This window comes from Oreochromis niloticus, linkage group LG4, assembly GCF_001858045.2.
Source record: "Oreochromis niloticus isolate F11D_XX linkage group LG4, O_niloticus_UMD_NMBU, whole genome shotgun sequence".
NCBI classification, from domain to species: domain Eukaryota; kingdom Metazoa; phylum Chordata; class Actinopteri; order Cichliformes; family Cichlidae; genus Oreochromis; species Oreochromis niloticus.
In genome coordinates, this window is record NC_031969.2 from 23364006 (window position 1) to 23383982 (window position 19977).

Sequence of the window (19977 nt, forward strand, 5' to 3'; positions counted from 1 at the left end):
TTAATTGTAATCTTGAATTAAAACCTTTGGTCTGTTAAACTCTGTGAAGATGTGACAAAAACCAAACCAAAACAAACATGATAAAAAAAAACCCAACAGCAATAAATGGGGAATCATTTCCTTTGGTCAGACTGAATTCTGAACTTTGACATCTGCATTTAGCATTGGAGCATATGGGTCGTCTACTCCACCCACTGAGCTGAAAACATGACCATATGAAGTGGAACATGCTAAGCAATAAAAAGAAAACATAATACTTTGGAAATTTTCACCATTTATTGAAGATTTACAGAGAAAGTTGTTCATATTGTATGAACTCTTAAATGCTGTAACTGGATTGCATTTCCTATTCAGCCGAGTCACTTCCCTGAAAGCAAGAGAGAGAGATACAGACCATAGAGTTAATGCTTATAGGGATATATTGCAGTAGGAATGCAATAACAAAAAGTATTGCAACGTTGTTATGGTAGGATACTTTTTTTTTTTTATATTGGATGGATATATTGGATGTATTATCAGTAATAAAACAGAAGAGTGTCCTGCAAATTGGCATTCACTTGACATTAACTAATGTACTTTTCAAATTAGAATGTAAAAATCATGACATTCAGTTTAAAAATATGTATGTGGTTAAGATATAATACTGTAAAAGAAAATGAAATACCACCTTTCCGACATCACGGCTCTTGGCTCTCAACTTGTTGACCTGGGACTCAGCAATGTCAGCACGCTCCTGAGCTTCCTCCAGCTCATGCTGGACCTTCCTGAGCCTGGACATGTGAGTGTTTGCCTGCTCCTCCTTTGAAAGATTTACAAAAATACTTAGTTATAGGGGAGTCAATGGGCATGCTATGAACCAAGCTGAAGCAGATTTGGCATATAATTGTAGTTGACTCACAGCCTCCTCAGCCTGTCTCTTGTAAGCCTTGACTTTGAGCTGCAGCTTGTCCACCAGATCCTGAAGTCTGGTCACATTCTTCTTGTCTTCCTCAGTCTACACAAAATACAGCTGTTACTTAAGAGGTATTTGAGAAGAGACAAAGGGCACGTATGCTTGTTGTTGGCAAAAGAAGACTTACCTGATAAGTGAGCTCCTTCACTCTCCTCTCATATTTACGGACTCCTTTAACAGCATCAACACCACGTCTCTGCTCAGCTTCAAGTTCAGCTTCCAGTTCACGGACCTTTAATGCCATGATAAATAATTAACTTTGCTTCAAATATAAAGAAAAAACTTAAATTCATATAATTTAATCAAAATATATTTTATGTATATAAGCATACAATATACACTTCATACCCTGGACTCCAGTTTCTGGAGCTGCTTCTTGCCACCCTTCATGGCGAGGTTCTCTGCCTCATCCAGACGGTGCTGCAGGTCCTTGACTGTGACCTCCAGGTTCTTCTTCATCCTCTCCAGGTGAGCACTGGTGTCCTGCTCCTTCTTCAGCTCCTCAGCCATCATGGCAGCCTAAAACGATTTTCAACATTTAATTAATCTATTTAAAAATCTATGGTAAGCTTTTATTATCACTGAAAGGAAGTGAAGTGTTTAATAGAACAGATTACTTAGAGATTTAAACTCACGTCAGTGATGGCTTTTTTTGCTTTCTCCTCAGCATTTCTTGCTTCCTGCACAGCATCATCCACCTCACTCTGGATCTGCACAAAATCGGCTTCGAGCTTCTTTTTCGTGTTCAGAAGACTGGTGTTCTAAAGGTTTAGGAAAAATTATATGATATAAAAATGTTGTAAGTTCATATACCAGATATTTACAGTAAATTTATAATGTATTTCCTAATTAAAATTACATTAGGTTAAATGTTTCTTGACATTATAAACAAACCTGAGAGTGAAGCAGTCCAACACGCTCGCTAGCATCAACCAACTCCTGCTCAGCCACTTTGCGTCCTCTCTCTGTCTGCTCCAGAGCGGCTCTCAGCTCCTCAATCTCAGCTATCATCAGACCATTTCTGCGCTCCACCATGGCGACCTGCTCCTTCATGTCTTCCTGTCCTCTGACAGCTTCATCAAGGTGCAGCTGGGCATCCTGATGAAATCAATCAATCAATAAATAAGTACCTATAGGCTACTGTTTCTTTAACAAATGATCAGGAAAAAAGGTCACCTTGAGCTGTCCTTGGACATTCCTCAGTTGTTTCTGGGCCTCAGCAGCCTGTCTGTTGGCATGGCTCAGCTGAATCTCCATCTCATTCAGGTCTCCCTCCATCTTCTTCTTGACTCTCAGGGCATCGTTCCTGCTCCTGACCTCAGCATCAAGAGTGCTCTGCATGGAGTCAATCACCCTCTGGCTGTTCCTCTTGATCTGCTCCATCTCCTCATCCTTCTCTGCCAGCTTCCTGTCAATCTCACTTTTGACTTGGTTGAGCTCAAGCTGAACACGAAGAATCTTGGATTCTTCGTGTTCCAGAGTACCCTGCGAGATAAGTCAGTTAAGTAACAAATACCAAGTAGAATCATCAAAATAAATAATATTGACATAAAAAATATTAAACCTCCGCTTCTTCAAGGGCAGTCTGAATTTCAGCCTTTTCACTTTCTACAGTCTTCTTGGCCTTTTCAAGCTCATGGATGCTCTTTCCAGTCTCACCAATCTGCTCAGTCAGATCTGAGATCTCCTCTAAAGTAGAAAAATAAACCAAACTGTTGTTATTATCTTAGATCCAGATCTATATTCTTTAACATTTTTTGTCAACTTATGGGTGCATACGCTGCAGGTTCTTGTTCTCTCTCTTCATGGTCTCCAGTTGATCCAGAGCCTCTTCATATGAGTTCTTCATCTTGAACAACTCAGTGCTGAGAGAACGAGCCTCCTTTTGTGCTCCTTCCAGCTCTGCCTGGCTCTCCTCATACTTCTGCTTCCATTCTGCCAGGACCTAGATTAATTAAAAATAAATAAATTAAACAATTAGTTGTTGTAATGGGTGTATTTCTCCTCTGATGACAGAGGTTATGTTTAAATCTTTACCTTATCAAAGTTCCTCTGCTTCTTGTCAAGGTTGGCAGCCAGAGAATTAGCTCTCTCCACATCAGTCATGAGGTCCTCCACCTCACCCTGCAGCCTCTGCTTGGTCTTCTCCAGTGAGGCACACTTGGAGTTCACAGCCTCAATGGATTCTTCAGCCTCTTGCAGGCGCTGTGCAAGCTTTTTCCTGCAATTTGCAAAAATGTGCTTGTATTAATTCCATTATGTATTAAAAGTAATACAGTATTAAATTTTTATTCACAAAGAGAAGAAAGGATTCATGTACTTGGCCTCCTCCAGCTCCTCAGTGCGCTGGATGGCATCAGTCTCATATTTGGATCGCCACTGAGCCACCTCACTGTTAGCCTTGGACATTCCCCGCTGCAGCTCAGCCTTGGCCTCCTGCTCCTCCTCAAACTGCTCTCTGAGCAGATCACAGTCATGTCGGGCTGACTGAAGAGCATGAGCCAGGGCGTTCTTGGCCTGTATTTGAATAATAATACATTTTAAATTATAATAAATGTCTTTGCTTTTCTTTTATCTCTCAGTGAGCATGTTGACAAAGTAATGTAAAGTAAAGTCATTCTGAATTTGAGATATATGTAATACTTCTTTAATATGACATCTGGTACCTTCACTTCCTCCTCAGTATGTCGCTTAAGCTCTTCAATCTGTTGAGTGTAAGCTTGTTTGCCTCTGGTAAGCTGGGAAATAAGAGCTTCCTTTTCCTCAAGCTGACGAGAAAATTCACCTGGGCAAAGCAGATTAAAGAAAAATAGACTTTTCATAACTGAAAAATCTCCATGTATTTTAAAAACAAACAATATCATCTGTTTGAAACATAAATTGTTTCTGAACTTAAAACGGCTACTAATTAAAATACAGTTTCATACTTCATATCTTTGGATACACACCATTCTCAGTTTGGAGTCTTGCCCTCTGTGCACTCATGTCATTAAGCTGGCGAACATTCTCATCATTTTTGGACTTGAGCTCACTTAACTGGTCTTCAAGAGTTCTGCACATTTTCTCCAGATTGCCCTATAAATGGCACATAATTATCATGACTCAAATCCAGGAAAGATATAACTATTGCACTCTTTCATTGTTTAGATAGCCACTTTTTCTCAAAATTACCTTTGCTTTGGCAACAGCCTCCATATTGCTGGAGAGGTCATCAATCTCCATCTTGTACTCGCTCTTTTCTTTCTCCAGCTTCTGTTTGACACGCTGGAGGTTGTCGATCTGCTCTCCAAGTTCTGCAACAGTGTCAGCCTGCTTCTTACGGAGAGCTGCTGCAGTAGCTTCATGCTGCAGAGTTGCTTCTTCAAGATCACGACGCAGTTTCTGGAACTCAGCCTCTCGCTTCTTGTTCATCTCAATCTGAGCAGCTGTTGCTCCACCAGCTTCCTCGAGCCTCTCGCTGATCTCTTCAAGCTCCCTGGAGAGGTCGGCTCTCTGCTTCTCTACCTTAGCCCGAGCTGCCCTCTCAGCCTCAATCTCCTCTTCCAGCTCTTCAATACGAGCCTTTAGGGTAATAACACCACAAAGACTTGCTGAGTTGACATGTTTTAGTTTTACTGAACATAATATTCACCTAAAATAATGGTACCTGGAGTTCTTTGATCTTCTTCTGAAGCTGAGCACCAAGAGACTGCTCATCCTCAATCTTGCTGAGAAGTTGGCTGATTTCAAAGTCCTTCCTGTAAGTGTAGAAGAAAAAAGAAATGACTCTGACAGCTCTGTGGCTCTTCAGAATGCAAGTGTAGGAACTTTATCAGTAACTTTTTTTTACTTCTTGATTTTCTCATCAGACTGCTGCTTGTCATTCTCCAGATCCATTATGGATTCCTGAGCCAGTTTCAAATCTCCCTCCAGCTTCCTCTTGGCTCTCTCAAGGTCCATGCGGAGCTTCTTCTCTTGCTCCAGGGAGCCTTCAAGCTATTAAAAGAAAATGTTACATATTTTTACAACTGAATAATTTATAATAATATAAAAATAAGAAATCTCCTTTTTTTTTAAAAGATGATGTTTTCTTACATCATCAACTTGCTGTTCCAGTTTTGTCTTGGCTTTGGACAGAGTGTTGACTTTGTCCTCCTCTGCCTGGAGATCATCCAGTGTTTGCTGATGGGCCTCTTGTAAGGCTTTCTTCTCCTTGGTTAACTTGGCAATTGACTCATCTTGAGATGCCATCTCCTCTGTCAGGTTTTTCACCTAAAAGAAATAATAAATTGGAATTTCCCATGAAAGTTAATAAATTAAAATGGCAAAATAAGACATTGCAGCATATAAACATATTGTGCTTTTGTATTTTGGTGAAAACTACAATCAAAATGAACTGAACCTTGTTTTCTGTGGCATGTTTCTCCTTTTCCACTTTGGCCAAGGTGAGCTCCAAGTCATCAATGTCCTTCTTTAGCTCAGAGCATTCATCCTCCAGCTTCCTCTTCTTAGCAGTCAGCTCAGCATTTATTTCCTCTTCATCCTCCAGTCTCTCACTTGTCTCTTTGAGTTTGGCCTCGAGCTGGATTTTGCTCTTAATGAGCCCCTCACACCTTTCTTCAGCATCAGAAAGATTCTCATTTTCCTGTGACAAGGTAAGAAATACGGGAATTATATTATTATATTATAGTATAAGAAGAATAATTATTATCATGCTTTTATAAATAATATTATCATTTTTTTAATTAGAGCAATTCAGCACAGTTCTCAGTTACAGCACATCTCACAGCCAAACACCTGACTGAAAAAGTCAGACTGATAAATAGACTAATATGTGGTTATTTTTCAGCTAATTGAACATTATTATAATAGGACATGTATTTTCTCCCCCCTGTTACTCACTGCTGCTACTTGAAGTTGCAGGTCATTCTTTTCCTGCAGTAGTGAAACCATTTTCTCTTCCAGTTCTTTTTTCTTGGCCAGAGCAGTAGCCAGGTCTGTCTGCATCTTCTCATAGTTCTCCTTCATCTGAGCCAACTCTTTCTCAGTCTCAGCACTCTTCAGAAGAGGCTTGATCTTAAAGTACAGATGCATCCATGGCCAGTTCTTGACATTCATGAATGAACGGATGTTGTACTGGATGCTGAAGATAGCATCTCTACAAAAACAATGCAAAATACCATGCTTTGATATACTACTTTTGCGTAACACCACATGATATTTAAATAGTAATTTGACATATTGTTTCAGAATTATACCTCCTCTCCATCATCTTCACAAACTCTTTCCTCATGAGGTATCCTCTGCAGAGAGCCTGAGTCATGGTCACCAGCTCAGCCAGTTTCTCATCTCTCATCTCCTCAAGAGTTCCCAGCAGACCAGCTTTGAAGAACACCTGTGTTGAAGTGAAACAAATTAGTTCACATGAATTAGTTCTGTTGAATACAACAGGAGGTTGTAAAGGTCATCATAAAGTGTACCTTCGTGTGCCCAAACTTGTACTGTGTGTGATCCACATCAATGGAGCCAAGCAGCTTCTCTGAAGCTTTCTTGTTGTCAATGAACTGTCCCTCAGGGATGACACTGGCATTCAACACTTTGTATCTGTAAGAAAATATAGTGATGTTACTTGGATTTTGCACCCATTGTCCTTGTGTTTTCCCTTTTCCAGTACCTCTGAAGTTATTTTAACTTGCTTATAAAGAAAACAGAAGTCACCTCTGCTTGAAGTCACCATAGAGGATTCTGCTGGGGAAACCCTTTCTGCAGATTCTGATGCCCTCCAGGACACCATTACACCTCAGCTGGTGGATGACCAAATGATTTTCCATAAGACCTGAAAGTTAAAAATTCATATAGTTTAAATCATTTACATATGTCACTTTTTAACATTTTGTAAAATCAGTATGACTGTGTGCTTTTTACCTGGAGTCTTTGACTCATTGGGAATCAGGCAACGAACAAAGTGAGGATGAGTGCTCCTTAAGTTGGTCATCAGTTTGCCCAGGTTTTCCTGGGGGGGAGGCGACATGTTTAAACAAATGTTGGGTGCTTAAAATAAACCAATACATTTGAATAGGATCTTGATATTTTTTTGTGGCGGTTCAAAATACCCTGAAAAGAGCAGACACGGTCTGGAAAGAACCACCCTTCTTCTTTCCACCACCCTTCTTGCCACCACCAGAAGCATCTGTTGTTCAATACACTTAATTAAGAGAACTGAATAACTAATGCTATAGTGAGTGTTTTACAATAATTTAATTTTAAACCATATTTTCAATGAAAAAAATAACTGTGTGGTCACTGATTCAACTTCATTTCCTAGAGGAAACATATTTAATGAGTATTCACAAATGGTCATGTATTTTTTTACATTATTTATTTCCTACCATCAGCTCCAGCATGGGCTGCATACAGGAAGCACAGCAGTTTGTTTGATGACTTCTGGTAGAGCTGCACAACTGAGTCATTCAGTGGGTCCTTGTTCTTGTCCAGCCAGCCAGAGATATTGTAGTCCACTGTACCAGCATAGTGAACCAGGGAGAAGTGTGCCTCAGCCTTGCCCTTTGCAGGCTTTGGCTTCTCAAATGCCTTGGTCTTGCCAAGATGCTGATCGTGCAGCTTGTTCTTGAAAGAAGTGTCTGTAGCCTTGGGGAACATGCACTCCTCTTCAAGAATGGAGAAGATGCCCATTGGCTGAAAAGAGAAGTTGTATTCAGGAAAAAATCTGTATTTTAGTACCTAGTCAGAAACTGCCATTTTAGTCCTGAGCAGCACATCTGAGTGGTCTTACCTTCTCAATAAGCTCAATGCAGGCAGCCAAATCCATACCAAAGTCAATGAACTCCCATTCAATGCCTTCTTTCTTGTACTCCTCTTGCTCCAGGACAAACATGTGATGGTTGAAAAACTGTTGCAGTTTCTCATTGGTGAAGTTGATGCAGAGTTGCTCCAAGCTGTTGAACTGTAGTAACAGAAAGGTAATTCATATCATGACAAAAATCATATTTATCTTTAAATCCAGTCTCACATTTTTGAAATGCTTACATCAAAGATCTCAAATCCAGCGATATCCAGCACACCAATGAAGAACTGTCTGGGCTGCTTTGTGTCCAGCATCTCATTGATACGGATAACCATCCACAAGAACATTTTCTCATAGACAGATTTGCACAGAGCTGAGACAGCATTGTTGACCTGGAAGAAGAGAATTCAACGCTCTCCTAAATTCCTGGATAACACTGTAAAAGTATTTTAAAGTGAAGCTTTTTCTTTTTTTTTAATCCTTTCATTTAAAAAAAAAAAAATTACCTGTGGGACAGTCTGACCTTTGGTCACAAACTCATTCCCAACCTTGACTCTTGGGTAGCACAGAGCTTTCAGCATGTCAGCTGAATTCAGGCCCATGAGGTAGGCGATTTTATCAGCCTCTGATTGGAAAAACAAAAATGTTTTATAATGTAACAAAGAAATGTTAACACTATGGAATGAGCTAAAACACAACTGAAATCCACACTGATAGCAGTGCTAAAGATTTATTTTACATTTTATGAACAATTGCAAGCAGTCACTCTGCTCAGTCATTATATAAGTATGATATTTATCTGTCTAAATGGGAATGGTTAATGCTATGGATGTCACTGTAGTTTTAAGAGTTAATGTGAATTATTACTGCATGAGGATGTAATATTACAAAATCAATTTGATTACCCTCAGTGCCATCAGGTTCAGCCTGCTCCTCACGCTGCTTCTGCTTGAATTTCATGTTACCATGATGCATCACAGCGCCAGTCAGCTTGTAGATGCCCGCCTTCTCATCAGCAGTAAAGCCCAAGATGTCAATAGCAGTCTGTAATCCAAGCACAGCATTAACTTTTAAACAAGTTATTGTGACAGTCTGCCTTTATTCTACACGTTACCATCAACTTACATCTGTTGCAATGAACTCCTCCACATCATTGATACTTTTGACTGTGATTTCACCCTGACTGATCATTGGATAGTCATAGGGGTTAGTTGTGATCAGAAGAGCCTCTAGAAGAAAGTAGAAGAAATGCTTGTGTGGAACATGGTTATTTCCTTATTGTTTTTTAATTGTGCATGATTAGTGATTGACATAAGGATTTATATAACACAGAGAAGAAAGTGACTAGGTTAGGAAAACTGGGGGAAGAAAACAGTAAAATCAACACTAACTTCAAGATTATTATATGTTAAAAACACAACTTTACACTATGAGGCTCTGTTGTGCATGTGTGTATGTGTGAAATTATATGTTTGGGTGGGTATAAGGATATAGTGGGTTGAGAAACAGAAAGAGAGAGAGAGGAGAGGTAGCACCTTAAAAAGTTATTTAATTATTAATGTTTGCTTTTTTTCCCCAAACAACAAAAGAAGTAGCTTAATTGGAGTGGTTCCCAGATAAAGACTATTCTTTACTTTAAAACAAGTGGGGGTATGGAAAGTAATTTACAGTATGTCTTGTTCAGTTCATCACATACCCAGGAGCTCAGGCTTATGGCCTGTCATCAGCTGATAGAAGATATGGTAGCTTCTCTCAGCAGACAACTGGAAGGTGACACGGGACTTCTCCAGCAGATCTGTGAACATTTGTTGAATAGGAAGCGTGATGATCAAACAGTACAAGGCATTTCATTTGTATACTACTAACTACAAAAGGAAAATAACGCTAACTTACATGTTTCAATATCAGCTGAGGCTAGCTTTCCAGTGGAGCCAAAGTGAATTCTGATGAATTTACCCTGAACATTCACCACAAAATGTCAATTTGGCTCTGGATAACAGTAGGTGTAAGAAAATTATTTTAGAATCCAGAACATGAATACTTACAAAACGAGAGGAGTTGTCATTCCTCACAGTCTTGGCATTTCCATATGCCTCCAGCAGAGGGTTAGCTGCAATGATTTGATCTTCCAGTGAACCCTACATAGAGACATTAAACAACTGTTTAAAAACAGCAGCTGCAATCACCTGTGACAAACACATTTGATTAGAACACAATTTTACCTGCATTTTTCCTGATGTTTCAGCTTTCTTAGCTCCAGCTACTGCAATTGTTGCAAAATACTGGATAACACGCTTGGTGTTTACAGTCTTTCCTGCACCAGATTCTCCACTGGGGAATTAAAGCATGATTTTTACTTTGCAAAATAATTATGATTTTTACTAAGAAGTGAAGTGTTCTTGTAATGTTTTGTTATACTTACGTAATGAGGATAGACTGATTCTCACGATCTGAAATATAAGAGCACACGCATATTAAACCTACCGTTGACAATCCTCATTGTCCCATGCACCTGAATCTTTAATTAACTTTGATTTTTACCAGTGAGCATGAACTGATAGGCATTATCAGAGATGGAGAAGATGTGGGGTGGAGCCTCAATCCTCTTTTTGCCCCTGTATGCCACAACAACCTGAGCATCATACACAGGAAGCCACTTGTAGGGATTCACGACGACGCAGAACAGGCCAGAATAAGTCTGTAATAACAAAGAAACAGAAACATATATATAGCTGTTACTCAGAAAAGATACAAGCAAAGTATACTATAAGATGAAAGCTTACATAGATCATCCATGATGCAAAACGCTCTTTGAGGTTAAACAACACGGCAGGCTCATTGAGGTGGGTCATCATGGCCATGTCCTCAATTTTATCAAACTTTGGAGGATTCATAGGGTGGATGTCATCCTCTTTTACAGTGACTGTCTACATTTGAAAAAGAATCATATTAAACCAAATCTTTTTATAACATAGTACATTACATAATCCATAAAATGAATTAATCTTTTCTAAGAAAGTTGAAGAATTAATTGTTTTACTTACCTTTCCTGTAAGTGTCTCAACAGTTGCTTTGCCACCCTCTCTTTTGATGAGTTTACCCTTCACGTACATGTCATCAGCATCAGTTACAAAGTAGGCAGTTTTGGCATCAAAAGGAGTGTTCTGAGCCTCCAATCTCTCTTTCTCAGGTTTTCGGAGGTAAATGGCTGCAGGGCCATAGGCCTCCATCTCTGCATCTGTGCTCATGATGGAACTTTAGGGGGCTGAAATTGAGAGGTTGAGAGGTTTTGTTTCTCATGTCTTTGTTTTCATAAACATCCCCATGCTAATGTGTGTGTTTGGGAATTGTTCAGATATCACAGAAAATACGCTATAATGTACCTTCCTTAGTCCCAGCAGAAAACTTTAAACTCTTGGTTCTGTTGCTTGGATCCTAATAACAAACCATCAAGTATAATAAATATGGGTGTCCATTAATTTCAAAATATACTACTACTGCTACTACTACTACTACTACTAATAATAATGATAATTTTATGATTATTATTATTAGTAGTAGTAGTAACCATAAACAATTTTAAAAGCATTAAAACTTGCAGTGTTAAATATCCCAAAGCTATGATAAAATTGTGTTTCACGATACAAAATAGCTGAAGTTAATGTTCTTACCTGAGTTGGAAGCCTATCAGTTGCTGACTGAGACTGAAGCACCCTCTTTTATAGAGGGAGAACTTTTTTCCTCAGTAGGTGTGCCTTGCTCAGTTTGGTTATGTATTCTTGTCATGTTGCTGTCAATCCCGTGACAGTGACAGTTGCTGTGATTAAACTGCTTTGCAAGCACATTTGTAACAGAAGGTTATTCCTCTGTGGCCAAACTGGGTAGTCAAAAGACAGTGCTGATAGAAGATGATAAAAAATAACTGCAAGAGCGATTACTTTGAAAGATAACACTACAGATATTTTACATTTGATAATATATAACTTACAAGGCATGTAACAAGGCTTCTCTTAATTTAGATGTGCAAAATACTGTTCATATAAAAGATGAATTAGATTTATGAGCATCAATGTTTTTATTAATAATACATTTCTATTATTACTTCTATTGATAATAATAATAATAATAATTATTATTATTATATACCTTCTGCTGCTACTGCTAGCAGCAGAAGGTATATTAGAATTATTATTACAAATTTGGAGAAGCACCAAATGTCACTGGTGTACAGTTGCTCTTCACACATGTCAGATTTGGTGGTCCAATAAAAAAAGGGGGCAGCAAGTGAACAACTGTTCCATAAAGAAAGGTCAAAACATTCCATATAGATCGACTGATTTAAACACATTTTAGTATCAACAGATTAATGAGTCTTTTTCTCCTAATGCTCACTCATTGTATCATCTGATTTAGCTCTGTAATGTGTAGAACAGTTGTTGAGCATGTATCAAAGATTCTAACCATTTGTAGAAAATATATTCTTATAATATCTAATTAACATACATGCCTGTCTGGTTCTTGCTTCTCTACAATGTTATTATTAATCATCCTAGTGGAACATGTCATGACACAGGCTGTGGAGAAGCATGTAAATGTCACTGGTGTACAGTTGCAGGACAAGCATACATCTCAGATGTCTGAACTGAGACGGAGCGCCATTCCATAAAAGCTTAGAAGAGATTACATATCGTCTTGGAATGGAGTGGATGAACAGTTGCCATCTAGAATGGGATAAGACCCAAAATAAGACCTGTGGCAATAAACAAGATTTTAGAGATGCCAGGACTGTAATAGTAAAGTGAATGAAAACTATATGCAAGATTATTTTTACATTTAAGGCTTAGCTTAATAATAAATTCATAAAGGTAAAAAGGAAAACAAAGCTGTATTTTGTTTGTTTGTTTTGCCTTTTTGAATTTAGCAATCCTTCGTTCTTCAAAAGAGATGACCTTGAGGTATGTAATCCATATAACCTCTGTGCACAGGTGGGTTTTCAGTACAAACATGCAGAACACGTGCTTCCCAAGTAAAGTCAAACGTCTTCAGTTTTTTTCAGTCACCCTTAATAGCATTTGCCATAGATGTTCTAAGATCTAACAGGGTCAGCTTGCTTGTTAAAAACTTTGTATGCATGATCTTAATATAGTTATGGTTACACACTATTTCATACATATCATACAAATATCAATCTGTCCTTCCATCCATGTTAATTTAGCTGCATTTTTTTTATTTGCTAAAACAAAAAAACAAACAAAAACAAAACAAATAAAGCTGTGCTGGGCTACCCTGAATACACACTGTTCTTCATCTCTGGTGACAAAATGTAGCAACTGTTCCAAGTACACACAATTGACAAATTAAAGCACAAATGCTTGACACCCACAGTGAGGGGATCCAGTGCCTTTGTTTTGCTTTGGGAGGTATTTTGTTGACAATGTTTGGGCCCCCTTTAGAGGAAAGCCTTGTACTGTAAATCACTTCAGAGCTGTTCTGATTGATCACCTTTATCCTGTGATGAAACTGTTATATTCTAATATGACAGAATGGGAAGATGGTTCTTCCAGCATGACAATTCCTTGATCCACATGGTGTGAGGGGTCAGCTAATGGTTTGATGAGTTTGAAAATGGTATGAATCTGATCTCAACTCAATGAAATACCTATGGGAGGTGATAAGCAGATATGTTAGACTGTATTCTCCACTGCCATCAATAAAACAATAAATAAATTAATCCCTGCAGTAGAATTACAAAGACTTTCAAACACCAGGGTGATTAACCCCAGAGCAGAAAGACTCTAACCTGCTCGAGTTGCAGAATTAGTTTTAAAGTTACCTTTGATAGTTTTAAGTACAGTGTTTGAAGTTTACACATGTATACAAATGTAAAGTTTTTTAATGATTACATTTAAACTTAATTTTTTTTTTAATTTATGTGAAATTACTGTGAATCCAAACAGCATACAATTTAGACTTAACCTACTGGGATACAGTGAATAAAACAAGCCTTTTTTTAGAAGGTGCCAATGGGTACATGGGTAGAGATTGATTGTCCTGACTAATGTTCTCCTTTGAATGTCCTTGGGTGCGTAGATGCTTATAGATGGCCCTCTGCACTAAGCCCTAAACTGAGTAAAAACATGCCAACCATGTCTGGCAAGGAGGAGCCTAAGAAGCTTTAAAAGAGTGTTAGATCCTTCCATGACGGGGTAGTAGCACTGGTAGAATGATGGGTAGTGTGTCTTTAGCTTTCGTTCTTTGACTTTTATCCTTGTTTTATGTTTTCACAAAAAGGGTACAGACAGAGAAGGGGAACATTTTAGAGTTCTTTATAAGACTGTAATTTCAGGTGATTTTGTTTCTCCATGTAACTTATTAGTTTAATATGAAATGTAGTAACTTGTAAAGTGACAAAAAAGTACAAGAAGGAAAAAGAAAGCTTGAAGAGGTGAGACTAACTATAAAACTCTCTATGTGTGCTTAAAAATATTTTTGCATCAGATCATTAATAAGCTAATACTAATTAGCATGCTGGAACTGGAGCTATTATACATTTTATATGATCATATAAATAAAAAGTACAGAAGACAGTTTTAACAGTTTGAGAATATTGTGAACTAAACCGTGCTTGCCTTCTTGTATACTTGTAGAATGTTTCCTATGAAATGAGAAAAAAAATCCCCAACACTTCAGTTGTTTGAGTGAGAAAAGAAATAACATTAAATTGTAGTAGTTTCACTCCTGGTTCAAGCAGACAATTGCTGCTTGCCTAATCGGTCAGTTATTCATTAGAGACAAGCTGACAGCTTTGTTTAAAGGACCATAGTCAGCTGCTGGGTATGTGCACTACAATGCTCAAGCTAACCCCGAAAAATGTACTGGCTCACAAATTCACATCCTGCTAGTGTAATATGATCTCATGAATACAATCTGTCCAGGGGCTTGGAACACCTGTGCCTCCTCTGGTGCCAAGCACAAAAGCTCCTTTAACTGCCTCTAATTAATACTTCCTGCATGTCTCCTGTAGCCTTCTGTATACAATATTGAGTTATAGCCATGTCCTTCACATTGTAGTTTCTATTGTAGCAGCTGTGCCACAAATAAAAATAAAGAAATAAGAAAACAACTGTCTTACATTATACTCTTCAAAGATAATATAATGTTGAGTAATACTGTAATAGTTATCAATCATTTTACAAACATTCATAAAGTTCTTTGTCTTCTTCTTATTACCAAACCTCATAGGAGCACTTCAATTACTATTGGCCCGTGTGACCTTTGATGAAAGCTGGATTAATTTAGAATAGGTCACTCAGCACTGTGTTTACAAGCAGGCTAAGTTGGCAACAAATACTGGTCATAAATTTAGAGGACTGTTAGGATTCCTATTAATTTGCCGTCATACTGCTGAGCTTTCATAGCATTGACAATACTGGCCAACAAGTAGCCACAAGAGAGTACTTGGATTCTTGCAATGGTTTTCAGCTTATACTAAGCTAATTGTCATTCCAGAACAGCAAGTGTTTCACTGTTACAAGTGCCGTTGAGTCCCCGTTAAGTCCTAACATCTTCTTAAAGGTTGGTCTGACAGTGGTCGCTGTTGGGAACGTTTTAATTACAGAACTTTATTACTTTCTGTTTATTTAGTTCTTCTAAAAATAGTAAATTGGAAAACAACAAAAAACACTTCGCTTGCTAGGAAATTGTGAAATGCTTAAAATTTGTTTCACTATATTAACTAATAAAATGATTAATCCACGGTGGTATTAGTCAGACTCAAATCTTTTAGTCATTTTTTAGCTTTTAGCCAGCAAAGTATGTGTGAACAATTCTAATGCAATTATAAGCTCCCTTGCCAGCATCTTGGCTCTCAGCCTGTTGACCGGGTACTCAAACCTGGATCTTAGAAATGTCAGAGCATTCCCTGGCTTCCTTGAGCTCAAGTGGGACTTTTCAGAGCCTGGACAAGTAAGTGTTGGTCATCCTGTGAAAGTTTTAAAGTTATAGTCACTTGGTTACAGGAAAGTTAATGGTTCCAGCTTTGACAAATCCTATTTAAATTTGCATAACTAAATTTAAGTTTTGTTATGCACATACAGCACAAATTATGTAGTAGGTAAGCCCTTTCACTCTAAACGAACAATAAAAACATCCATAATTTTTGGAGCTCCTTCTTGAGCTTTAGGTTCTTCTTCCTCCCCTCCAGAGGAGCTCTTGTTGTAAATGGTTAATTAGAAAACTGGTATCTGATACATTATCACACATATATCATAACTGTAGCCTGTAGTAGGGTAACATGAAAACTATAGGTGAAAACTGAAATTGTTACAGGAAAAATAATTAAAAGTGAAGATTTGGCAAAAAAAAAAAAAAAAAAAATGCTGTGAAGGTTATGTTTTTTTTTAATTTATTCATTTACATTTTGTAAACTTTGATAAAGTCCTTTTTTATATTTGGTATTAAAATTGTTTCCCCCTCTCTTACAGTTTCCTGTGTGGTTTTACTGCAGTGACACACTGATATTTTTATTTTGGATAATAGAAGAAAACTTTATGCCCCAGTATAGGTTGAGTCTTCAGTCTACACTGATTCTGAAGCGATTTCTTAAACATGAGTGTATGTTTAAAATTACATTTGAAATTTTCTTTTCTTTTTCTTTTGCCTTTGGGGCTTGTTAGCTGTGTCTATGCATTGAATGTTTTGCACAAATCAGAATTTCGTTTCACAGAATAGGTAAAATTGTTAATGGCGAGCTTCTATTTTAAGTGATTTTATAACTGAATTAAGAAACATAGAGCCAAATTGCACTTAAACTGTATTATGGATCAGTAGTGTACACTTTTCAACAAACATAAGTGTGATTAAATTGTAACTTTACTCATAAATCAGGTTTTTGACTTGGAAGATACAGTACAAAGAACAAGATACAGTACTGTAGTTTGATGGCAAGATCCTGAAGCTTGGTCACATTCTTCTTCTCCTCCTCAGTCTAAACAGATTACAAACTGTAAGTAAAAGGGAATTGACTCAGCTCCACATCTCAGCTTAGTTTCAACTTCTAGTTCACTCAGCTGTGAGATACAACACCCATGAACAATGAAAAACACTAATTATTCCCAAACCCTACCATCCATTCATGTACAGTTTATATAGATCATCATATCACAGCTCAGGCTGACAAGTACGCCATCAGCTTTTTCTTAGTGTTCAAAAACTAAAGTTCTGAAAGTTTAAGAAAAATATATTCACAATAAAATATTGTAAATAAAATAAAATACAACTTTTAACTGTTTTCTTTTCACTGTCTCAGCAGTGGCTTTGCCACCATTTCTTTTGATCGGTTTATACTCGACATACAGCTCATTGGGATCAGTTATAAAGAAGGTTGTTTTGGCCTCAAATGGGGTGTTCTGAGTCAGACCCCTCCTTTTGTGCTAGATGTGCACTGTAGTAACAGCTAGTTAATGTAAAGTGTAGAAGTAAATTTAAATGCAATTTGATATACAAAGAGGTGTTTACAAGGGTTATAGACAAGGGTGCACATAAGTGGTCCGCAGGTGCGCATTCGCTGTCAAAATAAAAGACGCGCACCAGATAAGAAGTTGCAACGTGCGTTTGCGTACATATAAAAGGCACTGTTTTTGTCCGCTAGAGTGGGATTTTCACGGCATATTCTGCACCACATCTCTGTGCGTTCATCATTTATTTGAAGCCAGCTCACCTCCTGCAACCACTTTTCCTAGAATACGCGCTTCTTTTGTGGTTCGGACTCCTGACATTTCTTTGGAGGTGGAGGAACACCAAAGTAATTGCTTAAAGGAGCTTGCTTCTTCGACATCTTTAAGAGTTCTAAACAAATGTCTGTCCTCCTCCAGAAAATATTATTATACGCAAACGCGCGTTGCAACTTCTTATCTGGCGCGTGCCTTTTATTTTGACAGCGAATGCGCACCTGCCATAGCTGGACTGGCCATCAGGCATGCCCGGTGGGCCGATGGTGATTTTTCGTTTTTATGGGCCAATGATTTTTTTTTTTTTTTTTGTAACGGTATAAACAAGGAAAGGTGGTGGATTGGCCAGATGCTGGCCGATGTGTAAAATTAACTCAGTTGTTTGGTGGTGGCTATGGCGGAGCTCCCAGAGGCCAGCAGGTGGATGAGGGAAAGGGGAGGCAGGAGGAGGAGAGACCCGAGGCGGGCGCCGGTCTGAGTGTCAGGTGAACTGAACTTCAGGTAAGAAGTTATGACCTGCAGTCTATCTGGGTCAGATATAAACCAAGTTTAGGTGTAGTTTATTTTCGTTGTGCTGACTTTTTACAGTCAGTTACAATAATTTGTACTGTGTACTAGCTAGCATGACAGAGTTTATATACAGCTGGGTGGGTGCTATGATGTTACTGATAGTGAACTTTATTTTATTCATAAGGTTAGTTAGTAGTTGCCAACCATCCCTTACAATTGCCCATATTCAGAGAAAATATGAGGCGTTTGGTACTGAGCTGAAAAGGAACACAGTTTGTCTCCATACTTCAGCTAGAATGAAAAAGAAGACAGAAAGCTGGAGTTATTCTGTTTTTATGCTGCTCAGCTGTTTCTTCTCCTCTCATTCTCTCCCCCTCCCTCTCCTCTTGCTACTTCAATCATGAAAATGATCAATGATCAGCTGATCGGCTTTTCTCTCTTATTTGTTTATCGCCCACTTTGCGCCAGAAAGAGGAAACCAGCGGATGTCGCGCTAAACAACAGCAGCACGTTTAAACTTGATCAGCTGTTGTTAGAATTTATTTAATATTAATTTCTAGTATCAGCTGATGTTTGCTGGAGCCACAGCCGTAAAAGCTGCTGGTCATGATATCGGTTTGGATATGTAGTGAGAGGGAAACATGAAGATGAAACCAGGAGATGTCCTTACTGAATCATCAGAGCTGAACAGGTGATGGAGAAACAGGTTTACCTTTTAGGTGACATGGATGAGTTGAAGGGAAGTTATGAACTGTTTCTGAGAGACAAATAACACCAGGATCCTTTTCTAAGTAGCTGACAGCTGGTAACTGTGCAGGGGCGGATCTATAGCAAAGTTTTGCCAGGGGGCCAGGTAGGGCATTAACAGGGAAAGGGGGGCAAAAAGAAAAACTTTTCTTTCTTATTCTCATTTAAAATGTCTCGCTTTTATTAACTAATTATCTGAATCTTACAACCAAAGTTTTTAGTATGACGTAAAATGTATAGAAATCATACATATACCAACAAGACAGTGTACATCACTGTCACAGCGTTTGTTTTCATTCAAAGGCTTTATGGCTTTTCCTATAATACCTGGTGGGCCGATCTCTACACTGTTAAAAAAAAAAAAATCCTAGAAAAACAGTAATATTCCGGCAGCTGGGGCGCCAAAATAATACCATAAAATAACAGAAAATAACTTTCTCATAAAAATACGGTTATTTTCAGTAATGACAATACAGTTTGTTGTCCTAATTTTACATGGGATTTTGCCTTTTTCAAGTGCTTTTAAACAATAAATTAGGAACATGTTAATGTGATTAAACAATGAAATTATCTATAAACAAGGTCAATGAATGTGGCAATATGAATAATAATACTTAAATGTACAGAAATATACAGTTAACAGTTGGTTTAAATAATAATGGATTGCATGCCCTGGGACAGGCTGACAGAGGCGAGGCTGCCATATCGCACCATCAGCCTCTCTGACCATCACCAGTAGGCGGTAGGTGAAGTGTCTTGACCAAGGACACAACGACCGAGAGTGTCCGAGCCAGGGCTCGAACCGGCAACCTTCTGATTACAAGGCGAACTGCCAACTCTTGAGCCACAATCGCCCTAAATAGCAATAATTATTATTATTATTTGATGTAAAACAAGTTTATGAGAATCATTTTATATATTTATACATAGCATTACATTTGAATTTAACAGTTCAATCTTTCAAATAACAGACAGATATTTGTGAAATCATGATACATTTGTGAATGTCTTTTAACAATCTAAATATGCATATGTACAGACAAATACATTTAAAAAACAAGAAAATTATGTTTTATTACATTACAGTGATTTTACGTTAATTTACATTTGAAATGTGAAATCACAGTCTATTTATGTAAATTTAATGATATTCTAGAAGAACAGAACAAAACTGTAAAATACACAGTAAAATACTTTTATATTAGGATTTTTCTTTACAGTGTAGTCAAAATACCTGGGCCGATTTTTTTGTCCCA

General features: G+C 37.9%; 1 protein-coding gene across 1 annotated transcript; it reads right to left on the minus strand.

Moving 5' to 3' along the window:
• Nucleotides 1-254: 254 nt before the first annotated feature.
• On the minus strand, nucleotides 255-11171 carry LOC100695112 (myosin heavy chain, fast skeletal muscle). Its single transcript, XM_025906623.1, has 40 exons — nucleotides 11120-11171; nucleotides 10781-11001; nucleotides 10520-10663; nucleotides 10278-10434; nucleotides 10159-10186; nucleotides 9959-10067; nucleotides 9782-9874; nucleotides 9630-9693; nucleotides 9433-9531; nucleotides 8862-8965; nucleotides 8642-8780; nucleotides 8243-8361; nucleotides 7979-8128; nucleotides 7725-7895; nucleotides 7321-7627; nucleotides 7045-7121; nucleotides 6857-6944; nucleotides 6650-6767; nucleotides 6412-6535; nucleotides 6190-6326; nucleotides 5834-6089; nucleotides 5334-5576; nucleotides 5027-5203; nucleotides 4782-4927; nucleotides 4599-4689; nucleotides 4124-4513; nucleotides 3901-4027; nucleotides 3619-3737; nucleotides 3273-3469; nucleotides 2990-3173; nucleotides 2732-2897; nucleotides 2517-2641; nucleotides 2129-2437; nucleotides 1847-2050; nucleotides 1588-1713; nucleotides 1301-1471; nucleotides 1080-1184; nucleotides 899-994; nucleotides 668-799; nucleotides 255-367 (listed from the first exon to the last, which is right to left on the minus strand). Exons 2-40 carry the CDS (start codon nucleotides 10982-10984, stop codon nucleotides 347-349), a joined length of 5817 nt encoding a protein of 1938 aa, XP_025762408.1. The 5' UTR covers nucleotides 10985-11001; nucleotides 11120-11171; the 3' UTR covers nucleotides 255-346.
• Between the last annotated feature and the right edge of the window lie 8806 nt (nucleotides 11172-19977).